This window comes from Oreochromis niloticus, linkage group LG18 (genome assembly GCF_001858045.2).
Source record: "Oreochromis niloticus isolate F11D_XX linkage group LG18, O_niloticus_UMD_NMBU, whole genome shotgun sequence".
In the NCBI taxonomy this organism is placed as follows: domain Eukaryota; kingdom Metazoa; phylum Chordata; class Actinopteri; order Cichliformes; family Cichlidae; genus Oreochromis; species Oreochromis niloticus.
In genome coordinates this window covers 1069219-1091048 of record NC_031982.2, presented here as the reverse complement: position 1 = coordinate 1091048, position 21830 = coordinate 1069219, and the positions used below count along the sequence as shown (strand labels likewise).

At 40.4% G+C, this 21830-nt stretch overlaps 1 protein-coding gene across 1 annotated transcript; it reads right to left on the bottom strand.

The window, feature by feature from the left end:
- Positions 1-5873: 5873 nt before the first annotated feature.
- On the bottom strand, positions 5874-19608 carry LOC100709933 (tissue factor). Its single transcript, XM_003459502.5, has 7 exons — positions 19432-19608; positions 17801-17915; positions 12475-12564; positions 10182-10273; positions 9781-9959; positions 9278-9443; positions 5874-8369 (listed from the first exon to the last, which is right to left on the bottom strand). The coding sequence occupies exons 1-7, from the start codon at positions 19496-19498 to the stop codon at positions 8245-8247; spliced, it is 834 nt and encodes a 277-aa protein (XP_003459550.1). The 5' UTR covers positions 19499-19608; the 3' UTR covers positions 5874-8244.
- Positions 19609-21830: the final 2222 nt, after the last annotated feature.

The window sequence follows — 21830 nt, the reverse complement described above, 5'->3', positions numbered from 1 at the left end:
TTTGGTTGTGTACTGTTAGTTAGGTAGTTAGAGACTTAACTACCTAACCAACAGCGCAGGCTGTCAATTTTTTCTTTTGTTTGGTAGCAACAAACAAACAACAGCAAAGCTGTGTCCACCCAGGAAATGTGGGTGAGCAATGAAAGTCAGCGACGTTCTCTGACTTAAAGTGGCGATGGGCAAAAAGCCCAGGATGAACTTTTCTCATGTTGGAGGCCACTGAAGTGACTGACATTGGACAGGGTTGTAAATACATGAGGTCACCTAGGCAACCACAGCCTGGAATGTTTACTAGCGATCAGATCTCAGCTTCAAAGCGATGCATGAATGAAGCGCTGGGGTGGGGACACAACACCAAAATACAGATAGTCACATCTGAGTGGAAGAGCAGCGATGTGGAAAGACTATTGCCTTCTACCATTGTCATCAGTAGTAATTTAAAGACACCAATACAGAAGTACTGTATGTAACTTTAAGAAAGCAGTGTTTCTGTCCAGCAGTGAATAGAGACAAGTTTCTTTTTAAGCTTTAAAAAGAATACCTATTTTCTTTATTACACATATTTAACTTGTGTCATGAAAAACAAACTGCACAATATATACAGTGATCTTTTTTTAGACTCAAATGTTACTGCTAATAAATCCCCTGTTAGTACTCATCTTTTGATAGCACTGCCAGTGAAACTTTATGAAGTAATTAAGATATGTTTTCATTTGAGAATGGCGCACACAAAGTTGAGCAGATTTACAGTGGTAAGCATACTGACAGATCTGAGCATTTCATTGGTGTAAACACCTGCTTAGAAATGGTCTGAAGCGTGGAACCAGGACACAGCGAGGGTAAATGTGGAGTGGGTCTGGCACCGGTGCCGCTGTTACGCTGCCCATCCGGCAGTATCAGACCTGATAGGCCAGCAAGAAAAGTCTGTTCCAACAAGTTTACTGTGATCAGACTAAAGTAGTCAGAACCAACACAGCCAGAGTACAAAACAGAAATCCTTGAGCTGATCATTTTCTATAGGTTCATCACTCCCAGAGACCTCTTTGACACTGTTATATCATTTTCAGGTTATAATTAGATATCTAATTATATATAAAACACTGTTATTCCTTTTGATTGTACCCACACAAGGTCACACACACAACTGCTTTTTAACAAGTACATGATATTTACTGGTATGGTAGCAGAGCATCAGTGTAACCTGTTCAGAAATGGCACATAGCGCTTTATTCCTCTGAGCACCCAAAGCCTGTTCTACTGCAAGCATCATTTAACCAGTCGCACTCACATTCACGCAAGCATTTTTTTTCTACACCTAAGAGCTTTTCTCTAACAGTCACATGCACATGGACCTTGGGGTTCAGTGTTTTGCTCAATGTTATTTCAACTTGCAGACTGGAGGATGAAATCATCAGTCTACCTCCTGAGCCAACCTGAAGTACAATACCAATTCCAAAAAGTTTGCATGCTGTGTAAAATTTAAAATAAAACAGAATTCACGGATTCCCTCAGTGTTTAAACTGAGAAAACATATCATTTTAAGAGAAATATTTAATATCTGAATTTGATGGCAGCAGCACATCTCAGAAACAGTCATGCTTCCCACTCTGTAGACTTTGGGAGAGGAAAGCTGTCCCATTCTTGTCTGATAGAGATATTTTTCACTTTATGATGCTCCACCAGCTGGTAAAAGCAAGGACTCTTCTACTATTAAGGCTTTCCCTGAAACACATGTCATCTGGATGGGCGTATATGCTGCTCTAAAACTGCCAACTCCAGAAGCACTAATGCACTGCCACACCGTCAGAAATACAGGTTTTTGAACTGAGCACTGACAGCAAGTCGGATAGTCTAGAGGACACAGTGTCCATGTTTTGCAATTTCGAATTAAAATTTCTTCACTTTGCTTCAGTCCATTTTAAATGAGCTGTGGTCCAGAGATGATGGCACTGTGGTGTGTGTGGACAACACAGTGAGCTGTGTTCACAGACAGTGATGTCTGGAAGTGTTCCTAAGCCCATGCACTGATTTCATAACAGAATCGTGTCTGCTTGAGGACCTGAAGATCAGCTGCATCTAATGTTGATTTTCAGCCTGGTCCCTCATGCACAGAGATTTCTCAAGATTCTCTGAATCTTCTGAACTTATGACTTTGGATGATGAGATATTCACAGTCTTTGCAACTATTTGTTGAGGAACATTATTCTGAAATTGTTCTACAATTTTGTAGAAGCACTTTTTTGCAGATCTCTCTCTCTAAGATGTTCTTTTTTTTACCCAGTCCTGTTACTGACCTGTCATCAGTTAGCCTAATTACGTATAAAATGTTTCTTTTTCGTGTCACTTACATTTTCAGTCTTTTGCTGTCCCATCCCGGCTTCTTTGAAACATGCTGCTGCCATCAAATTCAAACTGATTGTTTTTACATGGTAGTATAAATATCGTGAGTATATTATTATATTATATTATTACATGGGACACTCAGCAGGCACTGATTGAACCTTTCAGTTCACACAAAGCTTCAGTTCAGCCTACCTCACTCTTTTACCATGATTTCATGACAGCAGCTAGAACTATTACAAGCAAGTATTCAGTGACTTTCATATTTGTAGATATGTACATGAACTCGCATTTTCTTTTGACTGTACAATGGTACACATGATATAGCAAAGACATTAAAGTGAAGTCCCACATTTTACCTGCTTCAAACGAGATGCTTCCACTGAATAATTAGAATGGTTCCATTGAAAATGGAAGAAAACACAAGCTGGTTCACAAGTTAACATCAAGGGTCTAATAATTTTAAACAGAACCAGATAAAGAACCAGAGCTAATTTAATATAAAAGAGTCAGTGAGACAGATCAGACCCTGAAGACCAGCAATTGTCACCCTTACCAAAGTGCTTACTTCCAGTTAAAAGATTATTGACGTGTCCAAAAAGGTTGATTCTGTTCACCTGAACGTGGCGTTTTCAGTGGGAGAAATATTTCGTCACTCATCCAGGTGACTTCTTCAGTCTCAGCTGACTGCAGGTTTCCCCAATCTTATAAACACTACATTTGCACAATGAGTGAAACTAGCACTACTGAATTAACAGTGGGCTGGGAGATGAGTTCCTGGATCATTAATATGCAAATTGTCATAACCATTTTTCAAAGCCCACTGATCAATGGCCATGAGTACCACTCACAGAGAGTTGGGGAATGGCATGCATCAAGACATTATTGATGTGCGTTTTGCAGTATACCTATGCATTTTGGTCTTTTGTCTACATGGAAACCATGTGGGTGCAGTGTAATGTGAGGGTACACACCTTTACAGGATATTTAGATCTAATGTGTGTTTCTGTATCATTTAGTATCAAGTTATTGGCAAAATCTAAACCGTGTTTGACAAATCTACGGTTCACTAGCGTGAATCACAACACTTCATATACAAGCACAGTGCTCCATGTATTAGCTTTGTTTTCAAATATACAATCATGTGTAAAGAAAACAGAACATTTAGAAGACTTATTTTGTTCATTTGTTGCATTTTGGAACATAATTAGTTACATACACAAAACTAAAATAACAGTTTGCACACTGCCAGCCTGTTACTACACCACAGAAACTATGACGTGTTGATCATGGTCTGCTGCAGAAAACTGGATTATCTTTTTCAGAAAGCAGGCTAAAACTATGGTGTCTCAAGCTAATAGACTGTAAATCTAACCTGCTCGCTGGAAGCTCAGCTTCAACAGCAGTTTCCTGTCTGACTCCCACCCCCGGACTCATCCACCAGTGGCTGTATTGGTGGATGAGAGTGCATTGTACCATGATGTGCTTACAGTTAAGCATATTCCATATAAAGTAGTCTCACACATACACAAGCATGCATCATTACAACCAGTAACATGTAATTTAAGATGGTGCTGCCTTGTATCTTATGTGATAAAGAGCAGGTTTGCTCAAAATGTCAGACTTTTTGTGGTGTAATAAAATAGCAAATCTGGAGCTCCACAGTGTGCCAGCTGTTAATTTGTTTTTCATTCATCTTTGGCCCAGAACCTGCCCTAATTCTGGTGTGGATGTGTGTAGATTTTTTTAGTTATGCATATAAACTTACCTCAAATCTTAGCAAAATATTTGTGTCACCCCCTTGAACTTTCCCACATTTTGTCACATTACAGCCACAAACATGAATCAATTTTACTGGAATTCCAGGTGAAAGACCAATACAAAGTGGTGTACACGTGAGAAGTGGAACGAAAATCATACATGATTCCAAACATTTTTTACAAATAAATAACTGAAAAGTGGGGTGTGCGTAATTATTCAGCCCCCTGAGTCAATACTTTGTAGAACCACCTTTTGCTACAATTACAGCTACCAGTCTTTTAGGGTATGTCTCTACAGGCTTTGCACATCTAGAGACTGAAATTCTTGCCCATTCTTCTTTGCAAAACCGCTCCACAACTGCCCTGTGACGGCCTCAGAGGTTGTCTAAGAGAATATTGGGAGCAACAACACCATGAAGTCCAAAGAACACACCAGACAGGTCAGGGATAAAGTTATTGAGAAATCTAAAGCAGGCTTAGGCTACAAAAAGATTTCCCAAGCCTTGAACATCCCACGGAGCACTGTTCAAGCCATCATTCAGAAATGGAAGGAGTATGGCACAACTGTAAACCTACCAAGACAAGGCCGTCCACCTAAACTCACAGGCCGAACAAGGAGAGCGCTGATCAGAAATGCAGCCAAGAGGCCCATGGTGACTCTGGACGAGCTGCAGAGATCTACAGCTCAGGTGGGGGAATCTGTCCATAGGACAACTATTAGTCGTGCACTGCACAAAGTTGGCCTTTATGGAAGAGTGGCAAGAAGAAAGCCATTGTTAACAGAAAACCATAAGAAGTCCCGTTTGCAGTTTGCCACAAGCCATGTGGGGGACACAGCAAACATGTGGAAGAAGGTGCTCTGGTCAGATGAGACCAAAATGGAACTTTTTGGCCTAAATGCAAAACGCTATGTGTGGCGGAAAACTACCACTGCACATCACTCTGAACACACCATCCCCTTCTTTGGACTTCATGGTGTTGTTGCTCCCAATATTCTCTTAGACAACTTCTGAGGCCGTCACAGGGCAGTTGTGGAGCTGTTTTGCAAAGAAGAATGGGCAAGGATTTCAGTCTGTAGATGTGCAAAGCTGGTAGAGACATACCCTAAAAGACTGGAAGCTGGAATTGCAGCAAAAGGTGGTTCTACAAAGTATTGACTCAGGGGGCTGAATAATTATGCACACCCCACTTTGCAGTTATTTATTTGTAAAAAATGTTTGGAATCATGTATGATTTTCGTTCCACTTCTCATGTGTACACCACTTTGTGTTGGTCTTTCACCTGGAATTCCAATAACATTGATTCATGTTTGTGGCTGTAATGTGACAAAATGTGGAAAAGTTCAAGGGGGCCGAATACTTTTGCAAGCCACTGTAAATCTCAAGGTGGCAGAAGCTTTACTGACCTCTTTGAACAGATCTCTCTTCAGTTTTCTTCTCCGCCTGGAGAATGGATCTCAGTTCTGATAGGCTCATGAATATACATATTAATATATATCTCCATGTTTGTACTATCTGTCAATAACATCATTTAGGAAGAAACATTTATCAGTAGAGTTTAAGAATCTTAAGTATCTGCAGGTGGAGCCGTCGTCCTGCTTAAACCATGTTTTGTTTTTTATTCTCGCAATATAAGCTACGACATCTTTCATTAAAAATTGCTACTGGTACAAATGAAGTGTAACAGACAGTTTCATAAACAGATGCTAAGGAGTAAGCAGAATTCCCCACAAATTATCCACATGTCAGGAGAATAATCTCAGCAGACTGCCACTCTCCAGGGCTAAAGTATGTTTTAATCGATTGCCAAGGTAACATCCAAAAAAAGCAAAAATGCATCACTGTACATAGACACATACAGCACACACTAAAAATGACAAGGTCTGCAATTAGTTGTATTATATACACAGAAAGCTGTTCATTTCTCTGATTTAAAATATCTATATGCTCATTTTACCGGCTGCCTTTACTTACCCACACAGGATAAGAATATTACCCAAAGCATTGGCAGAGCTGTTCTACTGTTCAGAGAGGCAGACATCAAGTTCCCTGTGGAGCTTTTCATTCTTTGAAGTGTGTGTGTTTTCTACGATGTATATGTATGTGCTCCAAAGCTATGGTCGAAGGACAGCATATTCAGAAGAAATTCTGTGTTTTGTCATGATGCAGCCATGGTTTATTGTGATGATGATTCATTTATGTCTAATGTACGATTTGGTGTCTTAAATGTGTGATGAAAAAACTAAGAAATAAAAGTCATCTGCAAGCCATAGTGCGGTCTGCTTTTCCATCTCTATTGTCTGTTCCTGCTGCCAATACAAAGCGAGAACTATCAGATGACCCCTGAGTGTCAGCACTTGGCAATGGTGGGAAAAAGGAACTCCCTTTTTAACAGGAGGAAACCTCCAACAAGACTGGGCTCTGGGAAGGGCAGTCATGAGCCACCACCAGCTGTGGGGTAAAGAGGTGCGTAGTGAAAGGATAAGATTGGATTGATAAGGAATTTGGAGATGTTTTATTAATTGTGCTTTGTAAGAAAGAATTGTTTCATATCTGAAACATTTTTACCTTCAGATAGTCATAAATCAAAGACTAGGTGTCTTTGATTACCTGTTCTTAGGCAATTCACAGACAATTTCAAAGACAAGGATGGAAAGCTTCTGTTCAGACAGGTAGGGGGCCAGTTCTGCTGTAGCGCCTTTGAATCTGGCCTGAATGTTACATAGTGAAAGCTGAAAAAATGATCTGTCAGCTGCATCTGCTGACACATGGCTCCAACTTAGGAAGCGCTGAATTCCTGGTGCTGGGGCAGGCCAGCTGGGCCCAAGACCAGCCTTTGTTTACTGAAAATGAGTACAATGGATACAAGAGGGCTCACCAGCAGTGGCTGTTGACAGAAGTATGAAATTGATGTTTCTGCTACATTTGGGATCTGAATTATCGATGAAAACAACAAGATGAGATAAAAGTAGTAAAGTAATCTTCAGCTTTTATTTAACGCTATTTATATACAAATAGAATAATTCATGGACCTTTTGTCTCCCCCCACTCGGGAGAAAATAGCTGCTAAAGAGTCCACTGTGTTCACTAGCCAGCAGTGGTGAATTATAAGACCTGAACATTCAAATTTGAAACATACTGGGTCCAAAAGAAGAAAAAGGCAAAAGATTTGGCTCAGACACACAAATATGTTGGAAAGTCTTCCTAAGTAACTCCTGACAAAACAGCACATCAAACTGATGCAGATATGACATCAAAACGAACTTGCAACAGCTTCAATTACCAGCTGTCCGTCCATCTTCTTCTGCTTAACCAGTTCAGGGTCACAGTGGGCAAGAGCCTGTCCAAGGTGCCATGGGGTGAAAGGCAGGGTACACCCTGGACAGGGTGCCAATGTTTTGCAAGGAGAAATGAGAGACAGACAGACAACTATTCACACGTATGGGCAATTTACATTCACCAAACTTAACCCCAGTAACTGCATGTCTTTAAACTGTGGGAGGAAGCCAGAGTACCCAGAGAGAACCCACGCAGACATGACGTGAAAGGAAAGGCTCCAGGCAGATGCTGGAACTAAACCCAGGACCCAGGTGCTAACTACCCCACCACTGTGCTGCACATTTACCAAAATACTTGTCAAACTATTTGCTTTTTCTATAATCTTAAACCATTTAAACATTTTTATAAATGAAGATTACAGATAAACTGTGATTGTGACTTAATAATATATTTCAGTTAATTTAGAAAAAGAAATGTTGTTTAATGAAAATGACTTTACAGTAAATGAGCTCCATGCAAACTAAAATTGAGTTGGACGCAGATTCCACCAAAAGACAGGCTAATAAATGATGCTGTACTTCAGGCATGAACATTCTAATAAGCTCACTCAGTTTGACAAAATCCAATCATTTAGACACAAATCATGACTTTGATGTAGCAGACTGGTTTTGGTTGCTGTTTTCCTGATGTACCCGATGATCGCACAAATGAAAGGACAAGCACGGGTAAACGTGAAAAACCAAATTCTTGATGAAGTCTTTTACTTTCAGTGTCAACTAAATAAAGAACTTGAATATGAAATAAAGAAATAATACCCATAATACAGTGTAAACTTGGCTTCAGAGAGCAAACTTAACCCAAGCACTTTACACTGGTGCTGATGACTGAGACGTTTGGAGAGTTTTGTTTCTCTGGCGACAGCAGAGGACGGTCACTGTGACGATGACGATGAGGACTGTTAACATGATGAAGCCTGCAACAACAATCAAACCTGCAGAAAGAATGAGGGTCACTGTTAAATGGACTGGTTCTACCTGAGCACTCAAAGTGCTTTATACAACATGCCTCATTCACACACACACACACACACACACACACACACACACACACACACACACACATAAGCACTCTTTTCTTTGTCTAAGTGCGTTCTATCTAACATTCGCAAGATACTAACCCCAAGCTGCTCTCCGATGCATCTATTGGAGTATGAATGTGTGTGAATCTTAGCTAGGAGGTGCTGAAAAGCATAGAAGTGAATGTGGCATGTTGTACAAAGCACTTTGAGTGCTCTGGGAGAGTACAAAAGCACTTCATATAAATCAGTCCATTATCTTGCCCGAGGATAGTTTGGTATGTATGCTGGAGCAGCTAGGGATCAAACCATGAACCTTCTAATTACTAGATGACCCGCTCTACCCCACAGGAAATGTAGACAATCAGTGTTACCACCTACACGCTTCTTAATGTTTAAGACTTCACATCACTTAAATCACATCCTTTCAGCCAGTCCCTTATGTCTGAGAAAGTTGTCACAGTGGATGACTCCACACATTTGGCACAGATGTTCAATGCCCTCCTATTTATACAGCACTCGGAGTACACTAGCTTATGACCCACTGAGGCTGGGTGTGCCTCCTCCTAATCTTGAGCTGTTGATTTTTCACACAAGGCTCCAAGTGTTAACCACTATACTATGAAGCCAATGGAATCAAATCAAATCTGACAAAATACCAAATTAAGGTGTCTTAATTTCCAGCAGAGGGCAGCACTCTCCCTCTTATGCTGATATACACTGGTTGTTTATTACTCCGGTGTTGAGTACTTAATGAGGAAGAAGCTGCAATTGTAACAACTAATGACAAATAGTTTACAGAGTTGCATGTAGAATATGTGTACCTAGGGGGATGCCCGAGGCTCTTTCTGTGCACTGTTGCATGCTCCAGGATCCCTGCTGAGTGGCTTTGGGTCTGGAGATGATGAACGCTGCCACCATGAAACAGTAACTCTCTCCTTCATCCAGCCCCTGTATCTGTGTCATACTTGAGTTTGATATCACATCTCTCTAAGGGGTAACAACAGGACAGATTACTGTCATTCATCTGTAAACATTTAACCAACTTACCAATCAGACATTGAATGGAAACAGCCATAGGCCCTAAATCTAAAGGTCCAGATGAACTTGTTACTAACTAACTAACCACTATGTAGGTGCCTATAGAATGGGCTGACCACACTAAGCAGAGAGGGACCCATAGTAAGGCCCATTGCTAGCCCATATTTTTCGTGTGAGCAAGCCTAATACAGAGCACTAACAGAATTACATGAAAAGAGTATAATTTTTTTCAGTTTAACAACATAATTTGCAGCTCATTTTACTTTTAGTGTTAACATCAGATTACCTTTCCTGTGCTTCCAGACTTGTAGTAGCTGATCTTATAATTAAGATCTTTTTTGAAAATGTCCCTGATGCTGAGCTGCTTCTGACGATCATAAATGGAGGTTAAAGGATCTGTGATGTTCACTATTACTCTTCTATGATCCAATGGCTCCACAGTGAATCCCACAGCACTGATGTTACCTGGGGACAGGAGTAGCCAACAGTTATGCTGAGACTGCCTGCAAAGGCTTATTCGCGCGCTAAAAGTCAATTCAGTTAGTTACAACATCATTACTAGAGTGAGTGAGTTGTTGAGTGGATGGGTACTCTACTAAACATTATGCAGAATGGAATGCCTGATTGGTGCAGGTATGGTAGCGCGTCGCGCGTGTGTGTGTGTGCGCGCGCGCATGTATAACCTACTCTCTCTATAGGGATTGAACTTGGAAGAATAAGTGTGAGGGAGTTCATAGTCCATGTCCGTGATTTCTGTTAGAACATCAGCAGAGTAGGCCCTGTGAAATAGGGACACAAAGAATACATATGCTTTGGAGGCACATTCATCTGTACTTATATAGTACATTACAAGTTAAATGTTTGGACACACCTTCTCATTTAGTCGTTTTTCTTTATTTTCATGACTATTTACATTGTAGATTCTCACTGAAGGCATCAAAACTATGAATGAACACATATAGAGTTATGTCTTGATGCATTCTCAATCATCCAGGAAAGTAAATCTCCAAAAGTTGAATCTGTTCATCTGGACGTAGCGTTTTGTGGGAGAAACGTTTCGTCACTCATCCAAGTGACTTCTTCAGTCTCAGCTGACTGCAGGTTTCCCCAAACCTTATAAACAGTACATTTGCATAATCTCAGGACGTACTACATTTCACGGATCACATAAACTCGGTGGACCGACACATCAAATTCACCAGGGAGGATATGAAAAGTGGCAGGTTGGCCATCTTAGACTGTGAGATTTCCATCAGTAATGGGGGACATCTAAAAGCTGACGTGTACCGTAAACCTACGCATACGGATCAGTATCTAAGGTTTGACTCTCATCATCCACTGGAGCACAAACTGGGTGTCATCAGGACGCTACAACACACAGCGAACACCATCCCCACTGACACAGCGGCCAGGGAGGCAGAAGAACAGCACATCAAGAAGGCCCTGAGTAAATGTGGTTATCCCAGCTGGACTTTTGTCAAAGCTGGGAAGGCACCTAAAGAAAGCTCCAGCCGATCCAGGAGAGAAGGACAACCGCTGCCCAGGCGAAAACCTGTAGTGATCCCATATGTGTCAGGAGTATCAGAACAGTTGAGATGCATTTTTTCTAAACACCGGGTCTCTGTGGCTTTTAAACCCCAAAACACGCTGTGCCAAAAACTGGTCCACCCCAAGGATCAGGTCCCCCGACACAAACAGAGTAACATAGTGTACGCTGTTAAGTGCCAGGAGGACTGCCAGGATTTATACATCGGGGAAACCAAACAACCTCTAGCGAAGCGGATGGCACAACACAGAAGAGCAACCTCGTCAGGCCAGGACTCTGCAGTCTATTTACACCTACAGGCCAGTGGACACTCTTTCAATGATGAGGATGTAACATCCTGGACAGGGAAGAACGCTGGTTTGAGCGCGGAGTCAAGGAGGCCATTTACGTGAAAAGGGAAAGACCATCTCTGAATCGAGGAGGGGGCCTAAGGGTACATCTGTCGCCATCTTACAATGCTGTGATTGCAGCCATTCCCCAACTCTCTGTGAATGGTACTCATGGCCATTGATCAGTGTTCTTTGATCAGTGGGTTTTGGTCAGTGATTGTTGATCAATGGTCATGGGAATTTGCATAATTATGAGTAAGGAACTGACCTCACAGCCCATTGTTCCTTCAGTGGGCTGGTTTCAGTCATTATGCAAATGTACTGTCTATAAAGTTTGGGGAAACCTGCAGTCAGCTGAGACTGAAGAAGTCACTTGGATGAGTGATGAAACATTTCTCCCACAAAACGCTACGTCCAGATGAACAGATTCAACTTTTGGAGACATATAGAGTTATGTAGTAAACAACAAAGTGTGAAGCAACTCAAAAAAATGTTACGTATTTTAAATTCTTCAAAGTAGCCACTCTTTGCTTTGATTACTGCTTCACACACACTTGCCATTCTATCGATGAGCTTCGTAAGGTCGTCACCTGAAATGGTTTTCCAACAGACTTGAAGGAGGAGATGATGAGAACTTGTTGACCTTTTTGCCCTCATTCTGCCAACCTGATTTCTGCACAACACAACTGATGGTCCCAATCCCATAAAGACGGCAAGAAATTCCCCCGACAAGTCACACCTGTGAAGTGAAACCATTTCAGGTGACTACTTCATGAAGCTCACTGAGAGAAGGCCGAGGGTTTGCAGCGCTGTCAACAAAGCAAAAGGTTATTTATCAATGTTTTTTTTCTTGCTAGATAATTCCATATATGTTGCTTCATATGATTTGATGTCTTCAATTTGTAAAGTAAAGATAAAGAAAAACAATTAAATGAGAAGGTGTGTCCAAACTTTTGACTGGTAGTGTACATATAACTTTTCTTGAGTAAAATCACAGAGCACAAATATTGCTGACAATAAGAAAAAAATCAAAAGTAAAAGTATAAAGTAAGCTTGATGTAAACCTACCAGATGTCTTTAAGGGTGATGGAAGTATTGTTCTTACCTATCCGAGGCTTTTAGGGACTGTGTCAGGTCACATTCTGATGCTGATATTTGGATACAATTAGGACTTTCTTCCCAGTTAGCTCCTTCACTGCAAGTCACACAGCAATTACTGTCATTCTGACATGCGCTTATGAATACAGTTTTTAAAACTCAATTGAAATGTTCAGCTTGACATGTCTGGATTGAGTTGTTTTTTTGGCAAGCAAATATTTCCTCCTGTAGACATAGTGATAATATATGCGAGCAATACATCTAGGTTAATTCACTTTTTCAGTTATTTATTTTAATCACTCTATCACTGTGACTGTCTGCCTGGAGGTGTGAACTCTTTCTTTAGGTTCTAGGTGTTCTTCCTTGATGACAGATGCAGGACACTTGAAATATTTGGGCTGGACCTATTTAAGTAGTCTTCCCAGCTCATGGGGCTCTCTGGCTCTCACCTGCCACCTTGACTTCCCATTGAACCCCATGAGTTGTATGATATTGTTAAAGATGTTCATTAGAAACTAACATAGTGTTGTGTTGCAGCCTTTCAAGCCAATTATAACATAATTGAAGCTTGTCTAAGGACACAGTTTATTAATAATTTAATTGTAGCCTTGGAGCTGTGTTGTTTTTTTGTTTGTTTGTTTATTTTTTGTTTATGTTTTTGTTTGTCTCTGGGCTTGGTGTGGCCTTAGTAGTTTGTTGGGTTTTTTGTGTAGCAACCCCGGGATGGCTCTGGCATGGGTTAGTTCATCGGAATTTCAATCTTTCAGATAGAGAGTAAATTAGGTCAGTTCTACAGTAGGTTAGGTGGCAATATAAATTTTTAATTGATCAGTATGTGTGAGGTGTCCTTCAGTGTTGGAGTCATTACTCAAAAAAAGTAATGTATTAGACATTATTCAACATATTATTCAAGAAATGAAATATGTCATTAATTAAGTTTTTCCCCTCACTCTTAACTAACCGAAGCCTTTCATTGAACTACCAAATAAACACATTGGTACTCTCTCTGTGGCCAGGACACGTGGCAGCACTTCTGCTATCATTTGCTCCTTGCTCCTTACATTGCACTTAAGTTATTTTATCTTCTTCTCCTATTCTAAAAGAATCTGAATGTAAATCTACATGCTGCCAATGGAGAGATGTCAAAATGTGTTTCATTGTTCTTGTAACAGTGACAATAAAGATCTATTCTATTCTATTCTTCTATAATTTTGTTCATATTTAACAAAATAAAAATGCAGACACAAGTTTGTACTCTCTGCTCATATTGCCTTCATATTAAATAATTTTTTGCATTTTAAAGAACTTAGTTTAACTTTGCACTGAACAACAAACAAATCCTCCCTAACAAAAAAGTAACTTCAAGAGCCATATTGCGTTATATTTCTTCATGTCAATATATGGGCCAGAAGTAGGGGTGAAGTGGGCTGAAAGTGACCCCCGGGCCGTGAGTTTGAGACCCATGTTCTAAACACTGTGTCTCTATGGCTTTCAAACCCCAAAACATAGTGCGCCAACAATTGGTCCGCCCCAACGATCTGGTCCCACAGCTCAAACAGAGTAATATAGTGTACACCAAACCTGTTTAAAGGGCCACATGCCCAGACGCAACCTCAGAGGGGCCCTGCCTGTGGCCATGGCAGAAACGCAGAGTAAAACAAACAAACCACACAACTGGCAAGATAATCTTTGAGAAAATGTCAGCTTTTTTTGAGGACAGTGGTCTGGATATGAAGCATGTCTCTGTGGCAGGAAAAGTGAGTGGTTTGGCTGTTGCACCTCAAATGAGAACCTTACATTGCATTGTGCAACAGATGGTGTTGTGCGCAAAACTAAGCACGGAGCTAAAAACAACAATGGACAGTGTGATGGCTACAATTAATTTTATTCGCTCAACATCAAGCCTCCAGCACTGCTTATTCCGCATGCTGCTCTCAGAAATGTCTGCTGAGCACCATGACCTGCTATTGCACAATGATGTCAGGTGGCTGTCCAAAGGCAGGGCACTGGAGTATTTCTGTAATCTCAAAGAGGAGATCACAACTTTCCTCTGCAACAGCAGGCGAAAAAAAGCAGAAACACATTTGAACTGCATAATGGACAACAGCTTTATGGCTAGTGTCTGTTTTCTGAGCGACATACTCAAAACATGAACGACCTTAATGTGGGACTACAAGGCACCGGCAAAACTGTCACTGAACTTGTGGAACAGATGCTTGCACTCCAAGCCAAGCTGAACCTTTTCGCCACTGACTTGAGCACAGGCGGGATGCTGCATTTTCCAGGACTCCGCAAATGCATCTCATCTCCGGCACAACTCATGGATGTGATGACTGATTTCATTGCGAGGTTGAAAGAGAACTTTTCTGGTTGATTGGATGGACTTGCTCTACGCACAAAGGTGATGAGTTTTGCCAGAGACCCATTTAGTGTTTTAATAGAAGGGGACTTATCCGTCAGAGCAAAGGAAGTGATCCCTTCCATTAATGAGGGGAAGAAGAGGTTGACATACAGTCATCTGTAGCCAGGGCACAGGATGTTTGCACCAACAGATCTTTGGAGTGATGTCAATACACACCAGTTCCCTAACATTAAGAAAGTAGCGGTCGTCATCCTCAGTATTTTTGGGTCAACGTAGACATGTGAATCAAGCTTTTCCCACATTAACACAATAAAAAGCAGCTCTCGTTGCTCACTGACTGACAACACGCTTCACCATTGCCTTCAAAGGTGCACTGACATCTTACGAGCCAAAAGTTGCCTCTCTTGTTCAGAAAAAAAATGTCGGGGTAACTGTAGCCTAATAAATCAACATAATGTGGAATGTCTAACAAGGTGTTTATTTATAACAAACCTGTATTCCCTCAGTGTGCAGCCGTAAATGTTGTATTCATATGTGTTACTGCTATGGGTTTGTGCACTGATAGCTTTGATAGGACTGATTGTTCTTTTTTAATTCTGTTAAATGCACTTTAAGATGTGTCTGGGTCACAAAAGCATGAACTTTATTTTGAAAGGGAATTGTCCAAATATATATTTTTTTTTTTATTTTAAATGTGAATTAAAAAAAGTATTGCTACCGCAGGCTCTCTTCAGCTATAGCTCATATGTATGTTTTTTTCGTGTGCATGCGTGAGATGTCGCCAGATTTAAAAGGGAAAAAATGAATAAACATCACTTTTTTTCAATACATTTGTGTTGGTTTGAAGCTTATCGTGGTCTACTGCTTACTGGCTGCTTAAAAATATCTGGCCCAGATATATTCCTTGGTTTGAAAATCTGACCTAACTAACTTTATAACCGCGGTGTACACTCTTGTGCCAGGAGGACTGCCATGATTTATACACTGGGGAAACCAAAAAAACATCTGGATCCATTTCAGTTCGCATACCCGTCAAACGGATCGACCAATAATGCAATTTCAACTGCCCTTCACTCAACCCTCACACACCTGGACACTAGAGACTCATGTATCAGAATGCTGTCCATAGACTTCAGTTCAACATTCAACAAGACCATTCCACAGGAACTCATATATAAACTGGATCTGCTGAGGATCAGCACCTCGCTGCTTCCTTAATGGTTGCTGGATTTCCTGACAGGAGACAGCAGGCAGTACAGGTCAGCAGCAACGCCTCCAGCATACGAACGCTGAATACGGGTAACGGAATACATGTACCGGCATTATGTATTTAAAATACAAAATATTAGTAGCTAACTGTATTCCGTTACAGTTACCACTTAAATATGTTATAATTAGAATACAGTTACTTTGTTGAAATAAATGGATTACACAGCGGTCTTTTCCTGTTTCATATGTTAGGCTATGCCCTCTCTATCCTTTCTCTAATTTTGGTAATTCCACGCATTGCCGGAAGCCCAAACAAAACACGGAATAAGAGGCTCTAATGTAAGTGTCCTGTTAATGTTGGTGGCGTCAGAAGACTCCAAGCTAAAAAGCGCCTTGAGGGAAATGTTGTTGTGATTTGGTGCTATATAAATAAAATTCAATTGAATTGAAAAAAAATTCCATCTGGAAGTAAGTTCTTCTTTTTAAAAAAACTAACATTAGCCTACTGCAGCTAGCTTGTTTTAGTTGTGGTAACTACCTGGATTATGTGCAACTTCAGTACCTTCAATGTACTATTGCTGTGTAATTTATTACTATTAATGAAGGCTGCATTACAACATGCTAGCTGCAAATAATCATGTGTAGTTCTGAAAGAAGACAGAAAGAAAACATATTACTGATAAAGAAATAGTTTTCTATGTGAGATCACTGCAAAAAGTGCAGCCTTACCTAATCTCCACCCTACTGTTACTCATTTTATATTAAGATTTAGAAATCTAGTTGGTATCGTTTTCAGAACTGCACATGATTATTTGCAGCTAGCAGGTTGTTAATGCAATCCATCAAGTCTAACAGTCTGCAGTCTGTGAACTAACCTCAGCTAACGCCAGCAAACAATGTTAACTTGGTGGCGAGTAGCCTTCAGTAATAGTAATAAATCACACAGCAATAGTACATACATGTAGTTTTAAATAGCATGAGAATATATCAAGTAATCCAAAGTATTCAGATTACATTACTGACATTGAGTAACTTAACAGAATACATTACAAACTACATTTTGGGCCATGTGCTCTGTAATCTGTAGTGGAATACATTTTAAAAGTAACCTTCCCAACGCTGCTCCCCAAGGATGTGTGTTGAGCCCACTTCTCTTCACTCTGCTGACCCACGACTGCACATCATCACACAGCTCCAACTTCTTCATCAAATTTGCAGAAAATATAACTGTGGTAGGTCACGTCAGCAACAACGATGAGACCTACTACAGGAGTGAAGTTACTAAAGGAGTTATTAGTGGTGCAGTGACAACAACCTTTCCCTGAACTTGGAGAAGACTAAGGAGATCATCATAGACTTCAGCTCAAACCATGTATGCTCCATTAACCATCAATGGTGCTGCTGTGGAGAGGGCAAGCAGCACTAAGTTCCTGGGCGTGCACATCTCAGAAGGTCTCTCTTGGTCAAAGAAAACAGCCTCACTGGTCAGTAAAGCCCAACAACGACTCTACTTCCTCCACAAACTCAGGAGGAAGAGCCTCAAAATGCCCATCCCCGCGAGTTTAAAGGCATTTTAGTGTCAGGGTTACAATTAGATTATGGTTAGGTTTATGCTGAGGGTCAGGATTAGGCATTCATTTCTGATGGTTAGGGTAAGTGGCTAAGGAGAGTCTATTGTCAATAGGATGTCCTCACAAAGATATGAAAACAAGTGTGTGTGTGTGTGTGTGTGTGTGTGTGTGTGTGTGTGTGTGTGACTCACCCAGAAAACCTGACAGTGTATGTGTAGTCAGAGGATGTCACACTCCAGCGAAGATGGGTGGTGAAGTCCAGAGACACCCAGTGGACATTTTGTGCTCTGGGGACTGAGTTCACATCTGTGAATAAAATAAAACATCGTCAGTATTTTCCAGTTTTCCATGACTCCTGCTTCCTGTTTTCTTTGGGTTTTTGTGTTTGTTTTACAATAACTGAATCAAATTAAGTATCTTAATAAACCATTTATTAAAGCTGGACAAAATGCTCACACTCCCTCCACATCTTCATGCTCGTAATCAGAACCAAATTAGAGTCAGATTGTGACTTTGATTTGGTTCAAATTAAAGTCACAAACAGAACAAACAAATTCAAACATAATTTTCAGGCTTTAAAGAGTGAGAGAATCAATATTTCAAACATGGTGTGGGAAAGAATTCTGAAGATGAGGGGCAAATCGGTTAAAAGCTCTAAAGTCCAGAGGTGGTCAGATGAGCAGATGGCATAATGACAGTAAAAGAGGAGGATCTCAGAGTACAGGAAGGAGAGGTGATGTGATGAAGATCACATTATTACACAACAGTATGTGTACCTACCAGACGAATCTCACTTTGTCACCGTTTGACTTGAGAAAATTAGCAAACAACTAGAAAAACTTGCATTTCCTGCGAAAATGCAGTGTGAATGCTATTTAGTGGAATCTGCTGAAAAGAGGTGAAGAAACTAAAAATTTTGCTGAAAAGAGGTGAAAAAGCTGAACTTTGCTAAAAAAAAAAGAGGTGAAGAAGCTATAATTTGTGCTGAAAAGAGGGGAAAATTTTGAGCTGTCTGGTGAAAAGAAATTTTGGCATGGACGAGATTCGAAACCAGCTCTCCGAGTCTCAAAATGGCTGCTCATCTCACTGAGGTAAAACACAGCTCACCCTGGCGATCTAAATCAGCGAACACACTTGTAATGTGGTCCTATTCATCAAAATAGGCCAAAAATGGCATAAAAAGCTTAACATTTCAAAAAGTATAAAAGTTATGAGCACCAAACGATATAGTAGGTATTAGCAGAAGGAGCAGAACAGTTTAAAGTTTGAATGGTGAAAATCGGATGGAAACTGAGGGAGTAGTTATAATATTACTTGCTCCGTTACTAATATTAGTTGCCTTACGGCATTCACACAATCAATATTTAATTTTGCATAAGCAGTCAATGAGAGCCAAACTTGGGTGGATGGAAAAGGTCTAGATGGACGGAGAAAGCTAGATGTCATCAGAATAAGAATAAAAATGCAAATGCAGTTATCTTTCAAATGTGATCAGAAACCAATAGGACCATACCACTGCTATTTTCTAAATACTTTTCCATCAGATTCTCTGCCATATTTCAGTGGATTTCTTAATCTATTAGTGTTGGACATTTTACTGTATCATAATACTAAGCATGAAACTTCTGTCTGTGTTCTCTATCAGATGAAGTAGAGCCTGGCGTGTTTTAAGGACAAAACTTTGATATGTCATATGCTAAACTGAAACAAGATATGACACTGGTGTCTAGGTAAAATGTCTAACACAGCCTCTGTCTGTCTGTCTGTCTGTCTATCTATCTGTCTATCTATCTGTCTGCCGATCATGTGCTGTGTGTTTTACCTGCAGTGGTTATGCCGAAGGCAGACAGAAAGAGTCCCAGCCAAAGCAGAGTTTTTACAGTTGCCATGTTAGTACCAGTGTGTCCTTTCTCTGTCCTGATCTGTTAGCTGAAGAGAGCAGAAGGAGCTGAAAAGGATTGGTGCCGCTTCCGTTCAGCTGCACACACAAGGGTAATGGGGTGGGGTATGCTGAGCCTTCCCACATGTTTGCCTCAACATTGGGGAATGGGGGAGGAGATGTTCTAAAACAATTTGCTCAATCCGAACTGTTTTCCTTCTTATTCATCCCCTTTACAACATTTACTGGAATTGAACTGTGATCATGCAGTGTGCAAACTTTCTACACAGCAAAAGAATACTTATATTTACAGTTAACCTGTCTTATCATGAAGTTCTTCTTTGTGGGAAGGAATTCGCCTGCACTCCACGGTCTGTCTGTTCAATGGTGTTTTTGTGCGTGCATGCAGTTTGATGCCCTGTTGCCTTGACAACCAATAGGCTTTGTGTGAGTGGTTCAGTTTTACTCACTTCTAGGTTTCCGGGAAACTTGTTTCCTTCTAGTCTCACTCAGCAGCAATGCATACTCAGTACATAGAAATACCACATTATTATTACATTGCATTATTACAATTTTTGCTCAGTCGCTTTGAAACATTTCCCAAAACACTTTTAAAGTTCTCAGCAGTGAAGAAATATTTCCATAAACAGCATGTATGAAATACACTGCAGCTCACCCAGAGCATCAATTCATATTTTAAAGTCACATGTTTGTGTCAGTGAAAAGGTAATTGCCAACAAAATTAAAGGTTTAGAAATGTTGTAATAATAATTTCTCATCTTCCAATTTCACAATCAGGTCCAAAACATTTGTGACAGTATACCTGAGCTTGAAAAAAACTGTTAGGAATGACTGGATGTTATTAGTGGGTCCAAACATTGCAGTAAATACTTCTCCTTACTATGGAACAGGTGAAGAACAAGCAAGTACACACTGAATCAGTCCACTGCAATGAGATTTATCTGGTGAGCACTCAAAAAGCACTTGATTCAATGCTATTTTTAAGAGCTTATGTATCTCACATCAGACAACCCTGGCTGATTAGGTCCCACACCCGCTTCCACACCTTGGCTCATGTGATTAGAGGATCACCAGGGGGTCCCTTGTCCCTCTTTGGGGGGGATACTCCCACTGGGTTTAAATCTGGGACTCTCGGCCATTTGACCTTAGAACTGAAGAAGCTTCTCGGATGAGAGGTGAAACGTCTTCAAGCAACTCAAAGAAGTCCAGACGCTTTTCTTTGCAAATTCCTTTGACTATGATGACCTGGATGACTGAGAACCTTCACAGACACAACATAGAATCACCAGGTGAATACCATGTTTACCAGTCCCATCAGGACAGAAGGTTTCTTGGCAGGATGAAGGAGATCCTGCTTTGAATCAACACATGAAATGTAAATTGTTAATTTGGTAGAAATGTTAATAATGTATATTATAATTCCAACAAAGCTTCATCTTGGAATATGACTGGCAGCTGTAAGTGTGACAAAATGTCAGCATATTTATGTGCATATAAATGCATGGTTATCATTTGATAATGATATTTAATCTATAAAAACATAAATTATTTAATATTTTAGGAAACTTGGGGGAAACTAAGCTATTGAAGTAACCGTGAGGAAGAACTGAGGCTTTTCGTTCGTTAAAAAACTAAAAATATATCACTTTGTTTTTCTAATGTTGGTTGTACAAATGCAACAAAAAAAACAAGACATTTATGAGAACTTTTGCAGACTCTACCTTCCCTTTGCTCTCTATCCATTAGTCCCTTGGGTGAGCAGAGCAGGGAAAAATGCCAAGGAATGTGGCTGTGAGGAAAACAGTAAGCTCTTTTATATGCTTGTGGGAATTCATGCTTCCCATGATTTCACCTATTTCAGATAATCTAAAAACCTCACTGGGAGCCAGTAACTATGTGGGAAAAGTTCAGCCGTCTCAGTCATTTCCATGAAACCTTCTGGTATCACGTAAGCATCAGAGAGACAAATGTTGGACCCCTCCTCCACATGTACACAGGAACACACACTTACTCCAAAAACCCACAAGCGTACAACGTATTTGTCTTTTTTGGTTAGTTTTACTCCAGGATTGTTTTGTACATTTCACTTTGTCTAGCTTTTTTAATTTATGTTCGAGCGGATTAAATATTGGAAACAGCTTTACGTGGTAACGCGTGTGTCGTTTCTACTAGGATTTCCTGCGTTAAAGTGTCTGAGTATCTGCTTTGTTTCTTCTCAGCACTGGTTAATAAACAAAGCATTGCTGTAAACAATGAGAGCCCACACACATGTTTCTGATCACTGCAGCACCAACACCAGCACACACATGCAACATGAAATC